Source organism: Chlorella variabilis (assembly GCF_000147415.1).
Source record: "Chlorella variabilis unplaced genomic scaffold CHLNCscaffold_4, whole genome shotgun sequence".
NCBI lineage: Eukaryota > Viridiplantae > Chlorophyta > Trebouxiophyceae > Chlorellales > Chlorellaceae > Chlorella > Chlorella variabilis.
In genome coordinates, this window is record NW_005435084.1 from 92,852 (window position 1) to 112,201 (window position 19,350).

Here is a 19,350-nt window from a genome sequence, read left to right on the forward strand (position 1 = left end):
GCAGTGTGCGATGAGCAATGAGCAATGAGCAGTGAGCAGCCCCTCCCGAAACAAAGTGAAGCGCAGGACGGGGTCCGGTGGATGGGAGGCAAGGAAGCGCGGGGGGTTGCCACGTGCGCTACCGCCGCCGCCGCAGGCAGCACCCCTGCGGCGGCGGCAGCGGCAGCAAGCCGTGGACCCAAACGCCGTGCCGCCGCCGCCGCAGGCAGCACCCCTGCGACGGCGGCGGCAGCAAGCCGTGGACCGAAACGCCGTGCCGCCGAGTCCCGTGGCTGTGGCCGTGGGCTTCTGGCAGGAAGCTACGGCCGCAGCTCGGTGGCTCGGGGGCGTCGCAGCGTGCCGCCGCCGCCGCCGCGCTGCCCCCCGGGCACGGCGGCGGCGGCAGCAAGCTTGGGCCCAAACGCCGTGCCGCCGAGTCCCGTGGCTGCGGCCGTAGACTGTGGGCCGGAAACTGCGGCCGCAGCTCGGCGGCACGCGGTTCTGTTCAAGTCGCCAAGCGTGCAGCAGCGCCGAACCACGCTTCCCGGCCTCGGCGCATGCCTTCAGGGGCCCCCTATCGCTGGGCGCACCCCTCCAACACCGAACATGCGCCCGGGGGGGAGGGCGGCCCGGGCTGCCCAGGCCAAAGTGGGCCGCCCTCGAGCAAGAGGCGGCCGGTCTGTGTGCTGAATGAATGAATGAACCCTCCGCCCGGCGGGATGCCGGCTCTTCTGTGTTTCTCTCTTGGTGATCAACACTGCCCACTGGCTGGTAGACGCTGCAGGTTGCGGGCTTCAACATGCGGCGCCATGCATCCACCCACCTTCGCACATCCAGGCAGTCCCCTGCCAGCCAGTGGGCTCGCTGCAATGGTTCACATCATAAATAGTCGATGCACACTTCTGCAATTGAGCCAAGGCGGGCGCGGGCCTGAGCAACGGCCGCAGGGGGGGCATGCACACCGCGTGGCAGGAAGGGCCCCTGGGAATGGAGGGACACACAGGCCCACCTCGCACAGGAATTTATAGCCATAGCCGTCAATGCTGCATTTGTGGCCGTCGCCGAAATCGTCTGTCGCCACCACCGTCTCTCCCTTGTCGCAAGTGTCGTAGCAGCTGGGCGCGGTGCCCCTCCTGCCGCGCGGGGGAGCGCATGGGAAGCAGGCAGGCGCAGCGCTCGGCTGCTGGTGGAACGTGCAAGTTAGGCGAGGCGGCACACAACACGACCACCTCCATGCCGCACCCACTCACCAGGAGTATTGGCACCCGTTGCACTCCTTGCGTCCGCACAGCTTGCACAGCACCTTGCCGCTGCCCACGCAACACTCATCTCCATACCAGACGTAGGGCGAGTCGGAATCAACGTATGGCTGCGGGTAGAGGCCGGGCTTGGCCACAGGGCTCCAGCCCGTGGGGCAGCGCCATTGCATGACGAGGAGCCTCCGCATCCCTGAGCATATGCCATGCCGTCATAGCCAAACCTAGGTGACCAGGCACACAGGGGGAGTGCTCAGTGCATGAGGAAGCGCATGCTGACAGCCCCTCGCGCGGAAAGGCGCTCCCGTGCATGCGCATGTGTAAAATTTGTGTGGAGGTGGTGGTGTGCTGCCCAAGCTGGGCCCCTGCCTGCCACTGAGCGGCGCAGCAAGCCAGCGAGCTCGCTGGCTCGCGCACCATTTCAGCACGCATTGGTCAAGACGGGGCTGGCACATGGTGCAGTACTGGAGGAAATAGATGGTACCATTTGTGTACTGCTTGGTCACGGTGCGGTTCCAGGCCCAGCTGGTGTATTCCGCCCCAATTTTAGGGCAATCGAGCTTGGCTCTGGAGATCTGCAGGAGATGCAGGGAGTGTGTACGTGTGTGGGAGCTTGTGGAAGGGGCAGCTTCGGCAGGCGGCCACTGCGAGCGATGCGAGTGGCGCAGCGGCTCTGCCACTCGCGCATAGAAGGGCTCTGCCACTCTGCCAGTGGCACACCCATTTGGCCGCTGCCGCTTCAGGTCGCCATTATTGCACGCCCCTCCACGTCGCTGCCGGCAGGGTTGCAGCGCAGCAGGTCACGCGTGCACATGCCGAGGGCACACACTGCGGCACCTCACCTGGTAGTCCAGCTTCATCGTCGCCATGTCGTATTTAAGCGGCAGCTCTGTACAGCCGTCTGGTGCGCGGAAGGGGAGGTAGTCGGTTGTGAAGCAGAGGCCCGGCTGCACGGCGCAAGCGCCCAGGCCCAGCAACAGCAGCAGGGCGGTGTGCGGCGGCGGCGCCAGGCGGCGGTGGCGAGGCAGGGACATGGCCCGGGCCGTGTCCGTCTGCGACGCAGGGGTTGGGGTGAGACTCTGTGGCACGAGTTGCGGAATGGTTTGGGGTCTCGGGACTGCGAAACCGGGAGGCGGGTGGGCGCCGACCCTCACAGGGCGGGGTATCAGGGGGCGGCTTCCCCGGCACCTGAGTCGAGCTTCCAGGCGTTGGGAACAAATTCAGCACAGGGGAGGAGGGTGCGATGCCGGACGCAGAGGCTGGCAGAAGGTCGTCTTTGCGCTGGCTGGCAGCAGGATTGTGAAAGGCTGCAGAGATATGTGAGTGGAATGGCCAGCGGTCTTGTTCTTTTGGGGTTCAGTGCCGCGCCCCACGTCCGGCGGCCACATCCACGTAATGGCGGCCGCCTGGTGGCGGCTGATGGCTGTTGGATGGAGTGCACAAGTCCACAATAAAACTGCCCAATAGATACGCCAATGACAAAGATGGAAGGTACGATCCTGGCTCAGCTGCATGGCCTCGGGTCTACGTACAGCGCATTGAGTGACGGCAGCGCCCAGAGTGCCAGCTTGGCGGTGTCGGCAGCACACACCAAACCCTCTCAGAGGGCTTGCCCAGGAGAGAGGAGGCTTCCATCCACCCAGGAGAGAGAAGGCTTCCATTTCAAATGCGACCGAGGCTTGAAAGGGGTTGGTTCAAGTAGAGCCGCCGCGCTGTCGCTGCAGGGTCTCGCACTAGGCGCCTTATGACCTTATAAAAACACCAGCCAGCAGCCGTCGAGCGCCCCGCGATGGCTGCGGCCGCACCCCCGCCACCGCTGCCGCCGCCGCCGCCGCCGTCGCTCACCGCTGAGACGCTGACCAGCCGCCAGCTGGCCGCGGCCGCCGTGGCCTCTGCCGTCGGCGGCGCGTTCTTCCTCGCCCTCTGGGCCTTTGTGCGAGGACCGCTGCGCCACATCTACCAGAAGCGTACGGTGAGCCCATTGTGGTGGGCGGGGCGGGTGGAAGCACACAGCATCAAGCAGCAGCTGCGGCCTCCGCCTCGCCCTGCATCCACCCTGTGCCCTGCCACCAGCCCCGCCCTCTGCCCCTGCCTGCAGCAAATCACCGACCTGCACGCCCGCCCGCCGCCGATGCGCGTGCGCGGACTGCTGCACCGCTGCTTGGGCTTTTTGGCACCCGTCTTCCTGCTGACCGATGCCGAGCTGCTGCAGACCGCTGGCCTGGATGCCCTGGTGAGGCTGGGAGGGGCTTGAAAAGGGCAGAGATAGAGATGGAGAGAGAGAGAGAGAGAGAGAGACAACGTGTGTGTGTGTGCCCCTGGGGGTGGGGTGGCGGTGGGGCAGCAGGCTGGGAGCTCCATGGTTGCCCTGGCCGGGAGCATGCCTGTCCCGACGTGTTTGCCTGCCGGCCCCGCCCGCCCGCAGATGCTGTGCCGCTTCCTGGCGCTGGGCCTCCAAGTGTTCGTGCCCATCTCTGCCCTCTGCTGCGCCGTGTGTGAGTCTGCCACTCCTGCTGCTGTCGCATCCGCTTCTGCTGCTGCCCCTGCCCCGTCCCTGGGGCTTCCCACGGCGGGCCAACCAACCCCTTCCTTCCACCCCCTGGCCCGCCCACCTGCTGCTGCTGCTGCTTGCCCGCAGTGGTACCGCTGACCAGGACCGGTACCGCTGTTGAGGACAGCGCTGAGTATGCCAACACCGCTGAGTTGATGCGGTACACCCTCAGCAACGTGGAGGAGGGCTCTCCCAAGCTGTGGTGCGTGGGATACTTGTCGGACGACCACCTGCAGTGCGTGCGTGTGCGTGCATATGCGTGCATGCGTGTGTGCGCACCACAGACCGACGGTGCCGCCTGTTGGTTGCGCACTCAGGGCTCCCTTTGCGCTGAGCTACGTCGTTCTCGGGTACACCGGCTATGTGCTGCTCATGCACTACAAGTCGTACGCGCTGCTCCGCCTTCTGCACCAGCGCTTAGGCATGCGCGGGGCGGCGGCAGGTGCGCTGGCTGGCCTGGGACACAGGCTCTCGCCGTGCTGGGCAGCGGCAGGCAGGCTTGGGATGTTGGTGGTGGCTACTGGGCATGGCGGCGACACGGCCATTCCTGCCAGCCTCCGCAGGCGGCATGCCTGCTGTGCCTTGTGTGCTGACTCTGATCGATGGGCTTTGGCTGCCACTCTGCAGACGGGCCGCCCAGCATGGCCATTGTCGGGATGGAGCGGCGGGGCTGGAAGCAGGCTGCCAGCCTGCTGCTGACGCTGATCAGCCCGCTCCATGTGAGGCGCCGCCCGTCGCCAGCCCCTGCATCAGGCAGACTGCACTCACTTGTGCATACCGCCAGAAACGGCCAGGAGCTGGTCCTGTTTAAAGCAGGGAGGCCCCCAAGCTGCTGCCTGTGGCTGCCCCGTGGCCGTGCGGCTGGCCTTGCTCGCTCGCTGCCCTGCAGATGCATCACCAGGACGCCAAGCACGTCAGGGAGGTGATGGCAGTGCACGATGCCGCGGAGCTGGCGGCGGCTCGCAGCGCGGCGGCCGACGGCAGCCCGCAGGCCGCGGCGGGCGACATGAACCTGGAGCCGGCACAAACAGCTGCCTTCGGTGGCTCCAGCAGCGACGGCGATGATGGTGGGGAGGAGGCGGAGGACGAGGAGGCTGCAGGGTGCAACACAGGTGCCGGCAGCGCCGGCGCCAGCGTGGATGGCAGCAAGCTGGCCAGGCCCGACAGCGACGGGATGCCGGTGGTGCTGCCCTGGTGGCTGCCACCCGAGCAGGTGCCGGCAGAGGTGTCAGGTGAGGCAGCTGCCTGTGCACACCACATAGGGGCTACGCCTGCCCCCTGCACCACCCAACTTCGTTGTTGGAAGACACTACCTTGCGCCCAGAGGCATCGGCGCAGGCGGCCGTGACGTGCGGATGCTGTGCCCCCCACCCCACCTCCCCACCCACACGCCCATGCCACAGCGGAGCTGGGGACCAGCGGCGTCATCAGCGGCAAGTCCTGCTGCGTGCTGCGGGGGCGCGTGCGGGGCGTCACGCCTGCGGGGCGCACCGTCTGGGCTCAGGCATCCCAGTATGCCGTGCTGTGGACGGTGATCGGGCCGCCGCCGTCGCGGTGAGAGCGGCCTGCAGGCAGCTGCGCCGGCATGCCACGGCTGGGCACGCATGGCGGGGTGCTCAGAGCTGGCGTGCGTGCCGTGCCTACCTCCCCTGCCCTGTCGTGTTCATGCTGTGCTCATGCTGTGGTCGTGCTGGGCGCGTGCCGCAGAGAGCTGCACAGCTTGCTGCGCTCGCGCGGCCCGTCGCCACGCCTGGCGCCGCCCAGCATCCGAGTGGACGGCGGCGGCAGCCAGCAGGCTGAGGCCGACGGCGGCGGCGGCGCCGGCAGCCAGGGCATGAGCAAGGGCGGCAGCCGTGGGGGCAGCAGCGCCAGCCTGGCACCGGGCAACCCTCAGCAGGCAGGCCCGGAGGCTGATGCCATCGCCGGCCACCTGGCTCGCTCCCTGAAGGTGTGTTGGAGGGCCGAGGGGTTGGGAGCCTGCGGGTAGAACCGCTGCTGAGGTGCAACAGCCTGCAAGAGGTGCCACGTGCTGCTGCCACATGCGTGGCACCTTCAGCGCCCCCTGCACGCGAGGCTCTTTGCCCCTGCAGGAGTTCTTCCCTCAGTCATTCAGCCGTCTAGTGCGGGTGCATGACCACCTGGCTGTGGACCGGCTGTTGGCCAAGCATGAGGACGCCGCCACCTGCCGCGATCGAGCTCTGACCGCGGTGGCTGCGGCACGCGCTTCGCTGAGCGCGGCCGAGGCGGCGCCATCTGCGGGGCCGGCGCAGGACGGCGGCGGCAGCGGCAAGGCAGGTGGTGGCGGCAGCGGCAGCGGTGGTGGCAGGAAAGCGGCCAGGGCGGCTGCCAGGCTGGCGCGCGCAGAGGCGGGGCTGGCCAAGTGGCAGGGGCGGGTGGAGGAGCTGGAACAGCAGATTGTGGCGGCCCGGCAGCACGCGCTGGCCAGGCCGTTAGGGACTGCCTTCATTGCGCTCTTCAGGTGGGCTCTGAGGGCGATGCAGGGCTGGCCTGCTGCTGCTGCTGCTGCTTGCTGCTGTTGCTGCTGCTGCTGCTCAGCGTAGGTGGTCTGCGCTTGGCCGGCTGCGCCATCCCGCGGCGTTGGCTGCTGCGCCTGCCGCCGCCGCCAAGCACCCCGCCGTGCCTCCGCTCTGCTTCACGGCGTCAACCCTCGGTGCTGCCGCCGCGGGTGGGCCCTGCAGGACGCAGGCCGCGGCAATGATGGCGGCACGCCTGGAGTCCTCTGTCCTTCCCTCTGGAAACTTCTCGGTGCAGCTGGCGCCCGGGCCCGACAACATCAACTGGCCCGCGCTGTGGACGCCCTGGCTGCAGGTCGGTCGGGACCACCTTCCCGGTAGCTGCCCAGCAGCCGGCTGCCTGCATCTAACATGCCCATTCGACCTGTCGCCGCGCAGCAGCGAATCACGCGGCCGTGCACGGCGGCTCGCAGCGGAGCCCATCTGCATATAGCAGCGGCTGCCTGCCGCGCCGACATCGCACGCCTGCTTGCCCGCCTGCTTGGCACCCCCCGCGCAGCGCGTGTGGCGTGGCCTGGCCGTCATCCCGCTGCTGGCCGTCGTCATGCTGTTCCCCATCGGCACCCTGACCGGGGCGCTGTCCAACCTTAACACCGCTGTGTGTGGCGGCTCGCCTGGTGAGCGACCTTGCGCTGCCGTGCCGGCTGGGCAGCTGTGCCTCGCAGACGGAGCGGCGCACTTGTTGCAGGGCTGAGGGTGGCAGCCAGTGCGCCGCAAGGCGGCAATGCCCTTTTGTGACGTGCCTCGCGGCCGCCCTGTTTGGTACTGCAGAGACCAACAAGCTGTATTGGCCGTGGTACTGCCAGTCCCGCAGCTTCGGGGCGGAGCTCATGAAGGAGCTGCTGCAGGGTGGGATGCCTGGCACCTTGCTGGAATCGGCGGCTGGTTGCAGCTGGGGCAAGGGGGGGGGGAGTTTAGGGGCGGGGGGATGCGTGCAATGGCGCCTGCAGTGCCGCCGGGCGCTGCTTGCGGCACCTGCCCATCGCCGGCAGCGACCCCATGCCAGCTCACCGCACGTGGTGCACCGCCCCTGCTGCCCGCAGGCCTCCTGCCTGCCATTCTTTCCACCTGCTGGGACACATACGTCCTGCCCCTGGCCTTCTACTTCTTGGCTCAGGTGTGCACAGCATGCTGGGGCCCACCAGCCCCTGCTCTCTGCTCTCTGCCCCGGCTCGCGGCACTGGCGCTGGTCGGAACGCGCGTTGGCACCACCGCATGCAGCAGGCTGGGCGGGCAGCGTGGCGCTGCATGTCTGGGGGCACCTCCCGCACACGCGCAGCCCAGCTCCCTGCCCTGCCGTGTACCGCAGTCTGGACAGCGCCACCTGGCGCTGTCCGACCTGGACCGCCGCATCACCGCCCTCTTCTACTGCTTCTCGGGTGGGCACAGCCTGCCCGCTGGTCCCGGCAGGCTCGCCGTGCGGCACCGCGGCGGCCCCCGCCCTGCAGGCTGCCGCGCCGTGCTGCCATGCCACGTGGCCAGCGGATGGCCCCGCCACACTCTCCCCAGAACTCTCCCCCTCCCCGCTCGCGTGCACAACTGACGTTCTTTCTTCCTCTACTTCCTCCTTTCTCCAGTCAGCAACACCTTCCTCATGAGCGTCCTGGGCGGGGCCGTGTTCCAGCAGATCGGCTCCCTGGTCACCAACCCAAGTGGGTGGGGGCGCCTGGCGGGGCCGCATGCTGGGGTGTGGTGGTGGGCAGGCGGGAGAGAGAGAGAGCGCTGCCACCGCTCTGCGCTGCCCCTGGGGCACCGCCGCCCGCAGCTGGCGCTGCCGCCCACGCACGCGCCCGCTTCGCGCTGGCGCAGGCCAACCCAGTCCGCCTCTCTTGCCTGCCCCCTGCACGCTCCACAGCCCGCTGGGTGCATCCCACCGCCCCGCACCCCTCCTCCCCTCCTCACCTGGTGCAACGTCCCCCCCTCTCGTTCCCCTCCCACCTGCAGCCAAGTGGCTGCAGCTGCTGGCCACCGCGCTGCCCTCAGCGTCCATCTGGTTCATGGACTATTTGGTGCGATTAATCATCCCAGCAGCATGCTCCAATCGGGGAAGGCATCGGCATTATATGCAGAGATGGGATGGCCTGCCAACGGCCGGCAGGCCATGCGGCAAATACTCGGCCCGCCTGGGCTGTGGATCTGAGTGCTGACCAATCACGCATCCCTGGGCCCACCCATGCAGGTGGTGCATGCCCTAGCGATCAACGTGTGGCGCTTCGCCTGGTGAGCACGCAAGCGCATGTGCTGCGCTGCTGCGTTCGGCGCGCGGTGTTGCTGTGCGGCAGTGGCGTGCAGGCGGGGCGTGCCGGGGCATGCGCCGGCCATCGATCTGCAGCGCTGTGCGCGTTGGGCTGCGTGTGGTTGTGCGGGTTGGCAATGAATGCGTGTGTACATCGCTGCCGCTGCCGCAGGCGGTGCTGACGTGTCCCCGCCCTCCGCCTCGCCTCCTGCTGCCACACGCTGCTGCCTGCAGGCCCCACGACGGCACCGTGCTCTTTGTGCTGTTCCGCGGCGTCGGCCTCTTCCGTGAGCGCCCTGCCCGCAGCCCCTTGCTGTCTTCCCTCCTGCCCTTCCACCCTTCTGCCTGCCGCCTGCACTGCGCAGTGGCCCGCCGCCGCCGCCGCCGCCGCCGTGCCTGTCGGGTGGCGTCCCAGCCAACCCCAGGGGGAGCACCCTCTGTTGCTGCACCCTCCGCCGCTGCAGGGCCCAACTGCGAGCGCGACCGCTGCATGATCCGGTCCACGCCCTCCCTGCGCTCCGGCCGCCACTACGGCGCCTTCCTGCTCATACAGGTGGGCTGCGGCTGGGGCTGGGGCGGGGAGGTGTGGGGTAGAGCAGTAGCCTCCCACTGCGCCGCGGACCTGCCTTGCCGGCTGCCTTGCCTGCCTCGCCTGCGCCATGCGGCTGCAGACTGCGGTGCTGCCAGGCGCCGGCGCCTGCGCTGAAGCCCCACCTGGCATCCCCTCATCTCCCCTGCCCTGATGCACGCCCGCCGCCGGTCCCCCCATGCCTCTCCCCCGCCCCTCCTCACCAGTCCTTGCCAGATCCTGCCCCCTACAGATCATGGCGCTCTCCTACGCTGTCATCGCGCCTCTGCTGCTCCCGATGGCCGCCTTCTACTTCCTGACGGCCTGGGTGAGGCGCAGGCGCGGCTCTGCGCTGACATGGCTGCCGGCGCCAGCCGGCGCCAGGGTCGGGTACAGGAGCGGTGGCCTCGAGCTGCCTGGTGCTGCACCGATGGACGAGCAGCACTCATGCAGCCCGGCCGTTGGCCAGCCAGGCGCCTGGCCGGACGGCCCCTGCGAAATAACGCCTGTGCCGCGCCTGTACCGCAGGTGACCTGGCGCTACTGTGTCCTGCACTTCTACGAGCGAAGCTACGAGTCAGGGGGCCGCATCTTCGAGATCCTGTTCACCCTGGTGGTACGTCTGTGTTGCCGAGTGTACCGCCACTGGTACTGCCTTCGTGTGCATGTGTACTGCGCCCGTGCAGGCTGCCACAGCCGCTGCCACTCGACCACCACCACCACGCCCGCCGCCGTTCCCTCCCCACCCCGCCGCCTTGCCTCCCCCTCGCGCCTGCCGCGCGTGTGCCGGCTGTGCCTGCGTCCCCATTCCCTCCCTCGTTCGCCCAGCTCAGTGCGGCGCCTGCGCCAGAGGTGCACGGCAGTACCTACCCAGGCCTCAGAGTCGTGCATCTGCTGTACCGCCTCCCCTCCAGGTCTGGACCGGCGTGCTCTTCACCCTCTTCTCCTCCCTGGTGCTGGCCTCCAAGAAGGCCTGGAGCCCCTGCCTGCTCATGCTAGCCACGCAGCTGCCCATGCTGTACGTGTACCACAGGTGCGGGCGGCGGCGGCGGCGGCGGTGGGCGGCTGCTTGGTGTGCGTGGAGGGTTCCATTCCAGGAGTTCCCGTGAATTCCCGGGAGTTCCCGTGAGTGCATTCCCTCCCGGCGGGAATTCCCGAGCTTTCCCGGCAATTCCCGAGCTTTCCCGGCAATTCCCGGGTTTTCCCGAGGCGGGAATTCCCGGGAATTCCTGCCCCGTGAATTCTCAGGAATTCCTCCCATTCCCAGGAATTCCTCCCATTCCCAGGGATTCGTCCCAGCAAGGCTCTCCCATGCCCCCTGCCCTGCCGCGTGCCCGCAGGAAGGTGCAGCTGTCGGTGGGGCACTACGCTCGCGTGGTGCCCATGCAGTCCACGCTGCAGGCGCCAAAGGTGCGCGCGCCCGCCGGATTCCAGGGGGTGAATGTCAGATGCTGGGCTGAGACGGGCGCCGCAGGATGGGCGCACCGCTCCACACCAGCCTGCCTCGGCCACCGTGCGCAGCGCGCAGCAGGTTGTCTGGCGGCGCGCTGTGGCGGCAGGCCCCACCGCCCTCCCCACCTTGCGCCCTGCCGTACCATGCCGATTTAGGGCGGCAAACCAGGGGCAGAGCACTGCCATATGCCCTGCAATGCCGCAGGTGGAAGTCGACCCCGCCACCTACCTGCCGCCGCCGCTGCGCCCCGGAGCAGTGGGCTGGTATCCCGAGTGGGGCAAGGTGGGGCAAGGCGCCCGCCGCCGCCGCCGTGCATCTGCTTTGCCGAGGCGCTCTGCGAGGGCTGCTGCTGCGAGCAGCTGGCGGCAGATGGGGCGCGGGCAGGCCTGCCACGCGGCTGACCCGTGGGCTGCCGCCACTGCCGCCGCCTGCTGCGCCACCAGGTGTGGGAGAAGTACGGCATCAGCCGGCACTCGTGGTAGGAAGCTGGTAGGAAGCCGGCGGCAGGAGCCGGACGTTGACCAAACCTCTGTCGAGCAGGCACGCTCGCTGTGCCTGCAAGCCTTGAGCGGCGCCTGCTGCAAGCGGCAGCCTCTTACATGTCAGCTGGCGGCACACACCCGCTGGCCGTCGGCTGGTCGCTAACACATAATCTGCGCTGTAAACTTGAGAGAAACAATAACTGAGCACTACAATTAGCTATGCAGCCGGCCAGCGATGCGACGCACGTGGCCTGGTGGCTGCAGCCAGGTGCGTTGGGAGAGCGGCACAGGCAGAGCACAGTGGGGCCGCCAGCCAGCCAGGTCGCCCCCCCTCCGCTCCACCAGCCGTCCACGCGAGCTGCCCCCGCTCAGCGGCCAAACACGCTGCCGAAGAACTGGCCCACCGGGTTGCCCTGCTGATGCTGCTGAGGTGGCGGCTGCTGCGCCTGCTGGGGCGGCGGCGGCGGCGGCGCCTGCTGGCCGTACGGCGCACCCTGCTGCTGCTGCTGGGCGTAGCCATCCTGCGCGCCCCACTGCTGCTGCGGCGCGTAGCCCTGCTGTTGGGGCGGGGGCGGGGGCGCCGCAGCGCAAAAGTTGCTGCCGCCGCTGTACGAGTACTGCAGCTGGGGCTGCTGCTGGTGGGGCGGCGGCGGCGCATAGCCCTGGGGGGGGTGGGGCGCGGCGTATGCCTGGCCGTACTGCACGGGAGGGTACTGCTGCTGGTGGTACTGCTGTTGGTACTGCGGCTGTGCATAATACCCGCCCGCCTGCTGCTGCTGCTGCTGTGGCGGCGGGGGAGGCGCCCCGCCGCCGAGCGCGGCGCCATACCCAGAGTGCTGCTGCTGCAGCGGCGGGGCGTGCTGCGGCGGAGCAGCGCCGCCGTAATTCACGCTGCCGGTCGGGGACAGGGTGCCCGAGCCGGCGGGCGACACATAGGCGGGCGGCGGCGGCGGCGGCGGCGGCGCCTGCTGCGCCTGCTGCTGCTGCTGCTGCAGGTTCATGGCGGCCAGCTGGGCCGCGGTACGATCCGCCTCCTCCGCCGCCTGCTTGCGCAGGTCCTCAATCAGATCGTCCCTGCCAGGCGGGCGGGGCAGGCAGGCGGGATGGGGCGCATATCAGGTGAGCAGGCTGGCAGCGAGCGGCTGGACGCGGGTGAGGCCAGCGAGAGCACCAGGGCTGGAGCCTGGCAGCAGCAGCAGCCGGAGGCGGCAGCAGCAGCAACACGGCTGGACGAAAGCACCGACGCTGCGCTGACCAGCTTCCATCCCACCCAGGCGCCTCGCACCTCTGTATGCGGCGCGTCATGCAGTGGTCGCCCGCCTGCTGCCGCAGGCTGCCAATCGCCTCCTGCACGCAGGGGTCGGCGCAGCCAAGAAAGCGCGGGGCCGCCTCAGCTTTCTAGCTTCCACCGCCTGCACTGTCCCAAGCACCGCCAGCGACCGGGCTGCAGCTGCCGCGATCCCTCGAGGCCCCACAACAGAATCCCAACACCACAAGGTCGCGTACGATGTCCCGTCAGGCCCCAACTCGAGGGCCCAGCACCCCGCCAGCCAGGCTGCCGTCCCTCCTGCCCGCCCACCCCGCCAGCCAGGCTGCCTGTCCCCCCTGCCCGGCTACCCACCTGCAGTCCCATGTAGAAGCGCAGCCCCTCCCCCAGGTTGTCCCGCAGCTCCTTGTAGCTCTTGATGCCGGCCTTGATGCCACCCGCGGCGCCCTGCGCACGCGCATGGCGGCGGCGCGGGATGCAGAAGGTCGGCGCGCACCCCGGGGGGCGGTGTGGCGCAGGCACGCCAGCTGGCGCCCCGGCACAGGTCTACCCAATGTTTCGGAGGCATCCCAAGGAGTTAATTGAATGTGCGTAGCTTGCAGGTGCGTCACCGTTTCCCTCTCCCTCTCTCTGTCTCTCTCTCTCACACACACACACACACACACACACATGCGCGCACGCACACACCTCGCAGGCCCTGCGCCACTCCTGGTAGCCGTAGTTGCTCTTGAAGACGGCCACGTTGGCGGCGATGACGTCCAGCAGCTGCGCGCTCTTGCTGGCGTTGTTGTCCACCTGGCGGGCGGTACGGGCGGTACCGGGGAGCGTTTCAGGGCGCGGCATGGCGCAGGACGGTGTGCTGGGCGGGCAGGGCAGCGGGCAGATGGGGAGGCATGGGTGCATGCTGCAGCCTCCTGGTGAAGCGATGGAGTGTGCAGTGTGCGCTTGCAAGCACGGCTGCGGTACATGCGGTACCGGCAGCCCCGTGCCGTACCTCCATCACCAGGTCGTCGTACTTCTTCAGCTCCAGCTGGAACAGGGCATCTGTGGAGGGGAAGGGGAACGGAGCAGGAGAGGCTGTGCATGAGAAAGGCAGGAAGGCTTGAGCCGGCTTGGCGTGGGCGTGCACGGCGGCGCCAAACATTGGGCCACACGGCTCGGCTGCCCGCCCCGTCAGCAGTTGACTCCCATGCCCTCCCCTTCCCCTCTGCAGATGCCCCTGGCAATGGCAGCTGCAGGGAAGCTGCGCCACGCACCTGGCGAGTCGCCGCCGCCGCCCAGCAGCTTGGGCAGCACGTTGTCCTTGTTCTTGCGGTCCTGCGGTACATGCGGTACATGCGGTACATGAACAGGTCAGGGGAGGTGTGGTACAGGCGGCACATGAACAGCTCAGGGGAGGTGCCAGGGGAGGTGCCTTCAGCAGGTGCTGTGCAGGCCAGCCAGGCAACCTGGTGCTCCCTCCCATGCAGCCACAGCCCGGAGCTGTCGGCATGCCCGCTACCACGCTCGCACCGCAGCCACCCACCCACGCCCACCCACGCCCACACACACCTTGAGCGCCTCCTCCAGCGCGGCGCGCTGCCCCGACAGCGTGTTAAGCCCCTCCAGCGCCTGCCGCAGCGTGGCCACCGCTGCCGCCGGCTCCATGTTGTCGACAGACAGCATGGGGGCCTGCAGGCGGGTGGCGAGGGGGCTAGCCGCAATGCGTGGATGCGTGGGTGGGGTACCACCGCGGGTGGAGGCGGGAGCAGGCAGCGCTGCCACTGGCGGTGCAGGCAGCAGCGTCTGCAATGTCCACCCCACGCAGCTTACCAGCCGGCCCCCCGACTTGTTCCGTCATCCCGACCCACCGGCCGGGCCCCACCCACAGCTCGCCCACACCCCGCCCACACCCCGCCAGCAGCCTACCTGCATCTTGGGCATCTGAGTGGCGGCGGCCTCCGGGTCCAGCGCCGCAAACGCCGCCGCCTCCGCAGCCAGCTTGCCCTCCAGCCGCTTGTCGCTCTCGCCGGCCTGCAGACACTCGGGCGGCACAGCAGGAGTCGCATTGCTCAAACGCCGCCGCTCGCCACTCGCCACGTGCCCCTCTGCGGCGCAAGCTCCCGCACAAGCCAGTCCCAGGGTATGCGAGCGCCTCGGCATGCCTCAACACGCTGGCCACCAGCCGCCAGCCGCCACCCCCACCTGCCAACTGCCGGCCGCCAGCCGCCACAACAGCAACCCTGCAGGCCCACCCCCACCTGCATGAGGTTCCCGCGGTATCCCGCCACCTTGTCCCGCATGGTCTTGGTCAGCTGCCCGCTGGCGGGGCGCCGCCAGCGCTGGCCGTAGTGCTGGCTGCGGCAGGCAGGGCGGGGCGGGAAGGCGGCGCAGGGTGTGCAAAGGTCGAGGCGTGCCAGCCGGCCCAGCTGGTGGGCGTGCAGGAGAGCACGCGCCCCGCAGGCCTCGCTGCTGCACCCAACCTTGTCCTCACTCAAGCCAGCACAGCACAGCAGCAGGCACAGGCGGGCTCCCCCCTCCTGCGGCACCTCTTCCTACCCACCGCAGATCCGCATCCTCCTTCTCCTCCGCCGACAGGTCGGCCTCAATGCCGTCCAGCTCATCCAGGCACGCGCGGCGCAGCTCCTGCGGCAGGCGGCACAGGGTGGCAGGGCGTGTATGCGCGGGCCGGGGAGGTGGGCGCCGGTGTGGGCTGGCGCGAGCACAGGCACACAGGCGCATGGGTTGTTGCGCCTGTTGGAGGCGCGAGCCCCAGGCCAGCCCAAGCTGCCTTCTTTTGGCGCAGCACCCCGCCGGGGAACAGCACACGGCAAGCGCCAGCCCCAGCCCCATCCGCCTGGCCGGCAGCCAGCTGCAGTGCGCGCCGCACCTTGACCTGCTGCTGCACCTCCTGCAGGTGCTGCAGCCCGCCGCCGTCCTGGATGCTTTCCAGCTCCACACGCACAGCATCCGGCAGCGCCGCCACCGTGCCCGCCTCCAGTGCCTGCAGCGCCTGCAGCAGCAGCACCACAGCAGCAGCAGGGGCAGAGTGGCAGGGTCAGATTGGAGCGCAGGCGGGCAGGGAGCCGCGCACGTGCGCCGAATGCACGACGGCGGCGGCTGCAAGCGCCGGCCAGCGAGCAGCATCCGGCCGCATCGGCCAGCCTCCAGCCGCCGATCCAGGCAGCCCAGCACAGGCCACCAGGCAGCCGCCTCGCCTCTGGCAGCTCCCACTCCCGCAGCCGGATGCGCGCATCATCCGAGGCGCCGTTGAGCTTGTGCATCTGCGAGCGGCAGGTGGGAGTGCGGGAGTGACGGCGCAGTTTGAAGTTTGTGGGGAGAGGAGCGGGCACAGGAGACGGAGCGGGCGACCGTGGGGAGCAGCCCAAGCCGCCAGGGGGCCGGCCGGCTGCACCATCCGCCACACAACTGCAGGCAGCAGCTTCCAACCCCGCCCCCACCTGGCTGCGTATCAGGCTGTCAACCATGTCGCTGTACTTGGACAGGGCCTTGGCGCTGCAGGCGGTGGGAAGGAGAAGGGGGGCAAGCGTTGGTTTTGCAAAGGGGAGGGGGGCAGACAGGCAGTCGGAGGCAGTCGGTAGGCCCTTGGAAGCCAGGCAGGAGCAGGCGCGCAGGCAGGACAAGGGTGCGCTCCCGCCCCCACCTGTTGTCCGGCACCACCGACGTGAACATGCTCTGCTGCTCGTCGGCCGTGGGTTTGAGCAGGTCGCCGGGAGGGGTGGGTTTGACCAGCGAGGCCGGCACAATGGGCGGCAGGTCGACCTCGGCAGGGATGCGCTGCAGGTGCATGGCGGCAGGCGGTACGGCAGGCGGCGCGAGTGTGGTGGGGCTGGAGATGGGAGGAGGAGGCAGCTGCCTGGGGCACGCAGCAGCCCAGCCTCATCCGGGGAAGCCCAGTCCCCCACAGTCACTTCTGTCGGCTGGCTCATGCGCTGCCGCCGCCCATGATGCTCCGAAGAAAGCCGCCATCCCTCACCTGCAGGTAGACGGTGCTGTTCTCGCGCTCCGCCTTCTGCAGCCGCGTGGCAATCCACTGCTCCTTCCACGCCACATTGTCCTGCGGGCAGGCATACGCACATAGGCAGGCGTTGTGCGCGTATGGCGGCAGTGTGCGGAAGCAATGACGCACACAGGCAGGCCGGAGTGTGGCCAACGGAAACGCAGGCAGAAGCGCAACGCCGCCCGCACACCCGTGGGCCCTCCCCGCAGCCCCCAGTAGCAGCAGCCCGCACCTGCAGCTCCTTGCTGGCGTTGCGTGCCTCCGCCTTGGCCTGCACCAGCACCTGCTGGGAGGCCTGTAGGGCGGGAGGGGAGCGGGAGGCGGAGAGGAGGGAATGAGGGAGCAGGCCGGCAGGGCGAGCCGGCGCAACCGCGCTGGGAGGCGCTGCAAGACCAGGGCCGCACCTCCCAACAGTGACCGCCTACCCTCCTGCCTACACGATCGTCCCCTCCAGCTCGGCCCAGACTCCAGCCCCAACCAGCCACGCAACCTCCCTGACCGCCCATGCATCCACCCACCCGCCCTATCCACCCACGGCTGCCCGCCCACCCACCCGCAGCCGCGCAATCTCCTTGGCCACGCCCGCAAACTCGTCGGCTTCCCGCAGCGACGCGCTGTTCTGAACCGTGGCCTCCACCTCGTACAGCAGCGCCTTGACGGAGGCGTGGGCCAGCCAGGAGCGGTCAAAGTGCTGCGAGTCGGGGCGGTGGGGGGGGTGGGGGGGGGCGGGGGCAGAGAGGGGGGCAGTTGATGCGTGCTGGAGCATAGAGGGAGGCGCACTCGGGAAGGTAAACAGAGGAGGGCAGGGGCAGCGGAGGGTTGTGCGTGCAGCGAGTGCTAACGGCTGACCCTCGCACCCTCCAGGCCTCCAGCCCCAGCCTGGGCCACGCCAGCAGCATGCACACGGGTTGCCCCAGGCCAGCCCCCTAGTCTGACCCCCTGACCAGCCCCCTGGGCTCCCTGCCGCACGCCCCACCTGGCTGAGCGGCGCGGCGCTGAGCAGGGAGGCGCACTCGCGGTAGAAGACGGCGGCCTGCTTGGCCACGCGCGCCACCACCCCAGGCGCCTTCTTGTCCGTGATCGCCTTCTCCAGAACGCACTCCTGCCGGGCAGGGCGGGGTGCGGCGGGATCCAGGGTTGGCCAGGGTGTGGGTGTGGGTGGATGCAAGGGAGGTGGAGGGGCAGGGCAGGTTGAGGGGGTCCTCGAGCACACCGGCTGCCCCCGGGATGGCGTATGCCTGAAGCCGAGCAGCCACCACACGCACGCAGCCAAGCAGGCAGTGCCACACGTTGTTCGCCACCCCCCCAGTGACGCACACATGACACGCACATAACACACACATGACACACACATGATGCACACCCCAGCTGGCTCCCCACCTGCGCCTGCGCCAGCATCAGTTTCTCCAGCATCGCCGCCGCCTCGGGGGTCAGGTCCAGCGGGCGCGGCTGCTCCACCTTGAGGCTGGCCGCGTCGCGCAGGTGGGCAAAGGTGCCCGCAGACTCCTGGACCGCGAGGGAGGCGGTTCGGGGAGAATGGGCATGGAGGTGGTGCAGTTGGACAATGGGTGTAGAGCACAGGAAGAGAAGCAAGACTGCGCCTGCCACTGCTTGCATGCCGTCCCAGCCCAGCCAGCCAGCCAGCCAGAGGACTCTTGGCAATTTCTGGTAGGCAGCACGCCCAACCTGCACCCAGCTGCACGCCGCACCTGGAAGAACTTGGCGCTCTCCTTCAGCCCTGCGTCGGTCTTGCGGTCGCACTGCAGCGCCAGCTGGCTCTGCAGCGGGGCGGGGAGCCGGGCAGGGCAGGGGGTGAAGCAGGGAGCAAGGCAACATGAAACGTGCGCAAGCGGCGGAGGTAGCAGCAGCAGCGGAAGGCGAGGCCTGTTGTGCGGGCATGCCGTGCAGAACAGCAGCTAAGAGCAGCGCCACCACAGGTGGCTGCCTTGCCTGCACCGCCCCCAGGTTGAAAACGATGGCGGCCTTTTCGAAATGGATGGACGTCTGCTCGGAGCGCTTCTGCGGCCTGCGCGCAGCACCGGCAAAGCCACAGAGGACAGGGTGGGGATGGGCGCCGGGCGCGAGCCACCAGGGCAGCACCGGCTAGGCTGCACCGCAGCGCCGCCGAGGCCGTTCCCAGTTTGGCGCGCCGCACCTGAAGGCGTCGCTCCAGCCAAACTCCACGTTGGCGTGGCCAGGGCTGCGGCTGATGGGGAACCGAGCCTCCATCAGCCTGCATGCACGTGCGCACACCAACGAGCGGCGGCAGTCAAGCCCCGGCACTCCAATCCTCTCCTGCTGCGGCCAGCTTAAAGGAGTCATGTCCAGCTGAGGCTGCCGGTCAGAAGCAAACAAGCCCACGCCCCTGCTGCCGCAAGGTACAGCCGCCTGGCCACCGCGCTGCTGTGAGGCGGCGCCCTCGCACAATCCCCCTGCCGCAAGGCACAGCCCCCTGGCCAGCACCCACGTGAGCAGGCGGTAGTACTTCGCCAGGTTGGCTGCCTGCATGCTGAGCGGCCCCGTCTGGTTGACGCAGTCGGCGCGCAGCTGCAGCACCTCCTCAAGATCCTCCGCCGCATCCGCGCCCGCCTGCGAGCAAGCAGGAGGGCCAGCGGCATTGATGGGCACACAGGGCCAGGGTTGGGGAGGGCGGGCGGAGCTCGCGCGGGGACGGCGGCTCCTGGGCTCATAGTTGCAGCGTCTAGGACCTAGTTTCCAGGAGGAAGGGTCAAGGCAAGCGTGCCAGCGGCTCCTGCCGTGCGGAACGGCAGCGGCAACGCTCCCCGCCGCCCGCTGCCGCTGACCGTGCGCCTCCAGCGCCGCGGCGCTGGCCCCTATTCACCTCAGCGCCATAGCTTCCCTTCACGTACTCCACGATCGGGCCCTTGAACTCCACCGGCTCTGACTTCTTGCAGTGCACCGCCAACATAATGGTCTGCGGCATCGTGGGAGCGGCCTCCCGGGATCCGGGGGGCTTGACGGGGGAGGGTGCCGGCGGAACCGGTGGGCACGGCGCGTGGGGATC

The 19,350-nt window shown here is 69.0% G+C and overlaps 3 protein-coding genes across 3 annotated transcripts; 1 reads left to right on the top strand and 2 right to left on the bottom strand.

Moving 5' to 3' along the window:
- Positions 1 to 299: 299 nt before the first annotated feature.
- On the bottom strand, positions 300 to 2,269 carry CHLNCDRAFT_141880 (hypothetical protein; the record flags this gene model as incomplete). Its single annotated transcript, XM_005850173.1, has 5 exons — positions 300 to 437; positions 989 to 1,112; positions 1,230 to 1,379; positions 1,689 to 1,810; positions 2,078 to 2,269. 5 exons carry the CDS (start codon positions 2,267 to 2,269, stop codon positions 300 to 302), a joined length of 726 nt encoding a protein of 241 aa, XP_005850235.1.
- A 755-nt stretch (positions 2,270 to 3,024) lies between these two features.
- CHLNCDRAFT_57000 (hypothetical protein) lies at positions 3,025 to 11,255 on the top strand (the record flags this gene model as incomplete). Its single annotated transcript, XM_005849914.1, has 26 exons — positions 3,025 to 3,207; positions 3,334 to 3,468; positions 3,661 to 3,730; positions 3,874 to 3,988; positions 4,104 to 4,228; positions 4,414 to 4,505; positions 4,676 to 5,018; positions 5,190 to 5,340; positions 5,494 to 5,734; positions 5,877 to 6,265; positions 6,486 to 6,615; positions 6,820 to 6,937; positions 7,092 to 7,169; positions 7,364 to 7,437; positions 7,630 to 7,699; positions 7,898 to 7,972; positions 8,265 to 8,329; positions 8,500 to 8,540; positions 8,791 to 8,843; positions 9,021 to 9,109; positions 9,378 to 9,452; positions 9,653 to 9,739; positions 10,038 to 10,156; positions 10,464 to 10,533; positions 10,781 to 10,858; positions 11,020 to 11,255. 26 exons carry the CDS (start codon positions 3,025 to 3,027, stop codon positions 11,056 to 11,058), a joined length of 3,105 nt encoding a protein of 1,034 aa, XP_005849976.1. The 3' UTR covers positions 11,059 to 11,255.
- A 171-nt stretch (positions 11,256 to 11,426) lies between these two features.
- CHLNCDRAFT_141882 (hypothetical protein) lies at positions 11,427 to 19,269 on the bottom strand (the record flags this gene model as incomplete). The annotated part of the gene is made up of 25 exons (XM_005850174.1): positions 11,427 to 12,132; positions 12,344 to 12,405; positions 12,680 to 12,772; positions 13,013 to 13,120; positions 13,320 to 13,369; positions 13,582 to 13,642; positions 13,877 to 13,996; positions 14,234 to 14,338; positions 14,566 to 14,662; positions 14,868 to 14,950; positions 15,195 to 15,317; positions 15,399 to 15,424; positions 15,507 to 15,588; positions 15,766 to 15,820; positions 15,969 to 16,102; positions 16,302 to 16,382; positions 16,558 to 16,620; positions 16,879 to 17,016; positions 17,302 to 17,427; positions 17,706 to 17,831; positions 18,035 to 18,103; positions 18,282 to 18,351; positions 18,481 to 18,558; positions 18,793 to 18,914; positions 19,168 to 19,269. 25 exons carry the CDS (start codon positions 19,267 to 19,269, stop codon positions 11,427 to 11,429), a joined length of 2,880 nt encoding a protein of 959 aa, XP_005850236.1.
- Between the last annotated feature and the right edge of the window lie 81 nt (positions 19,270 to 19,350).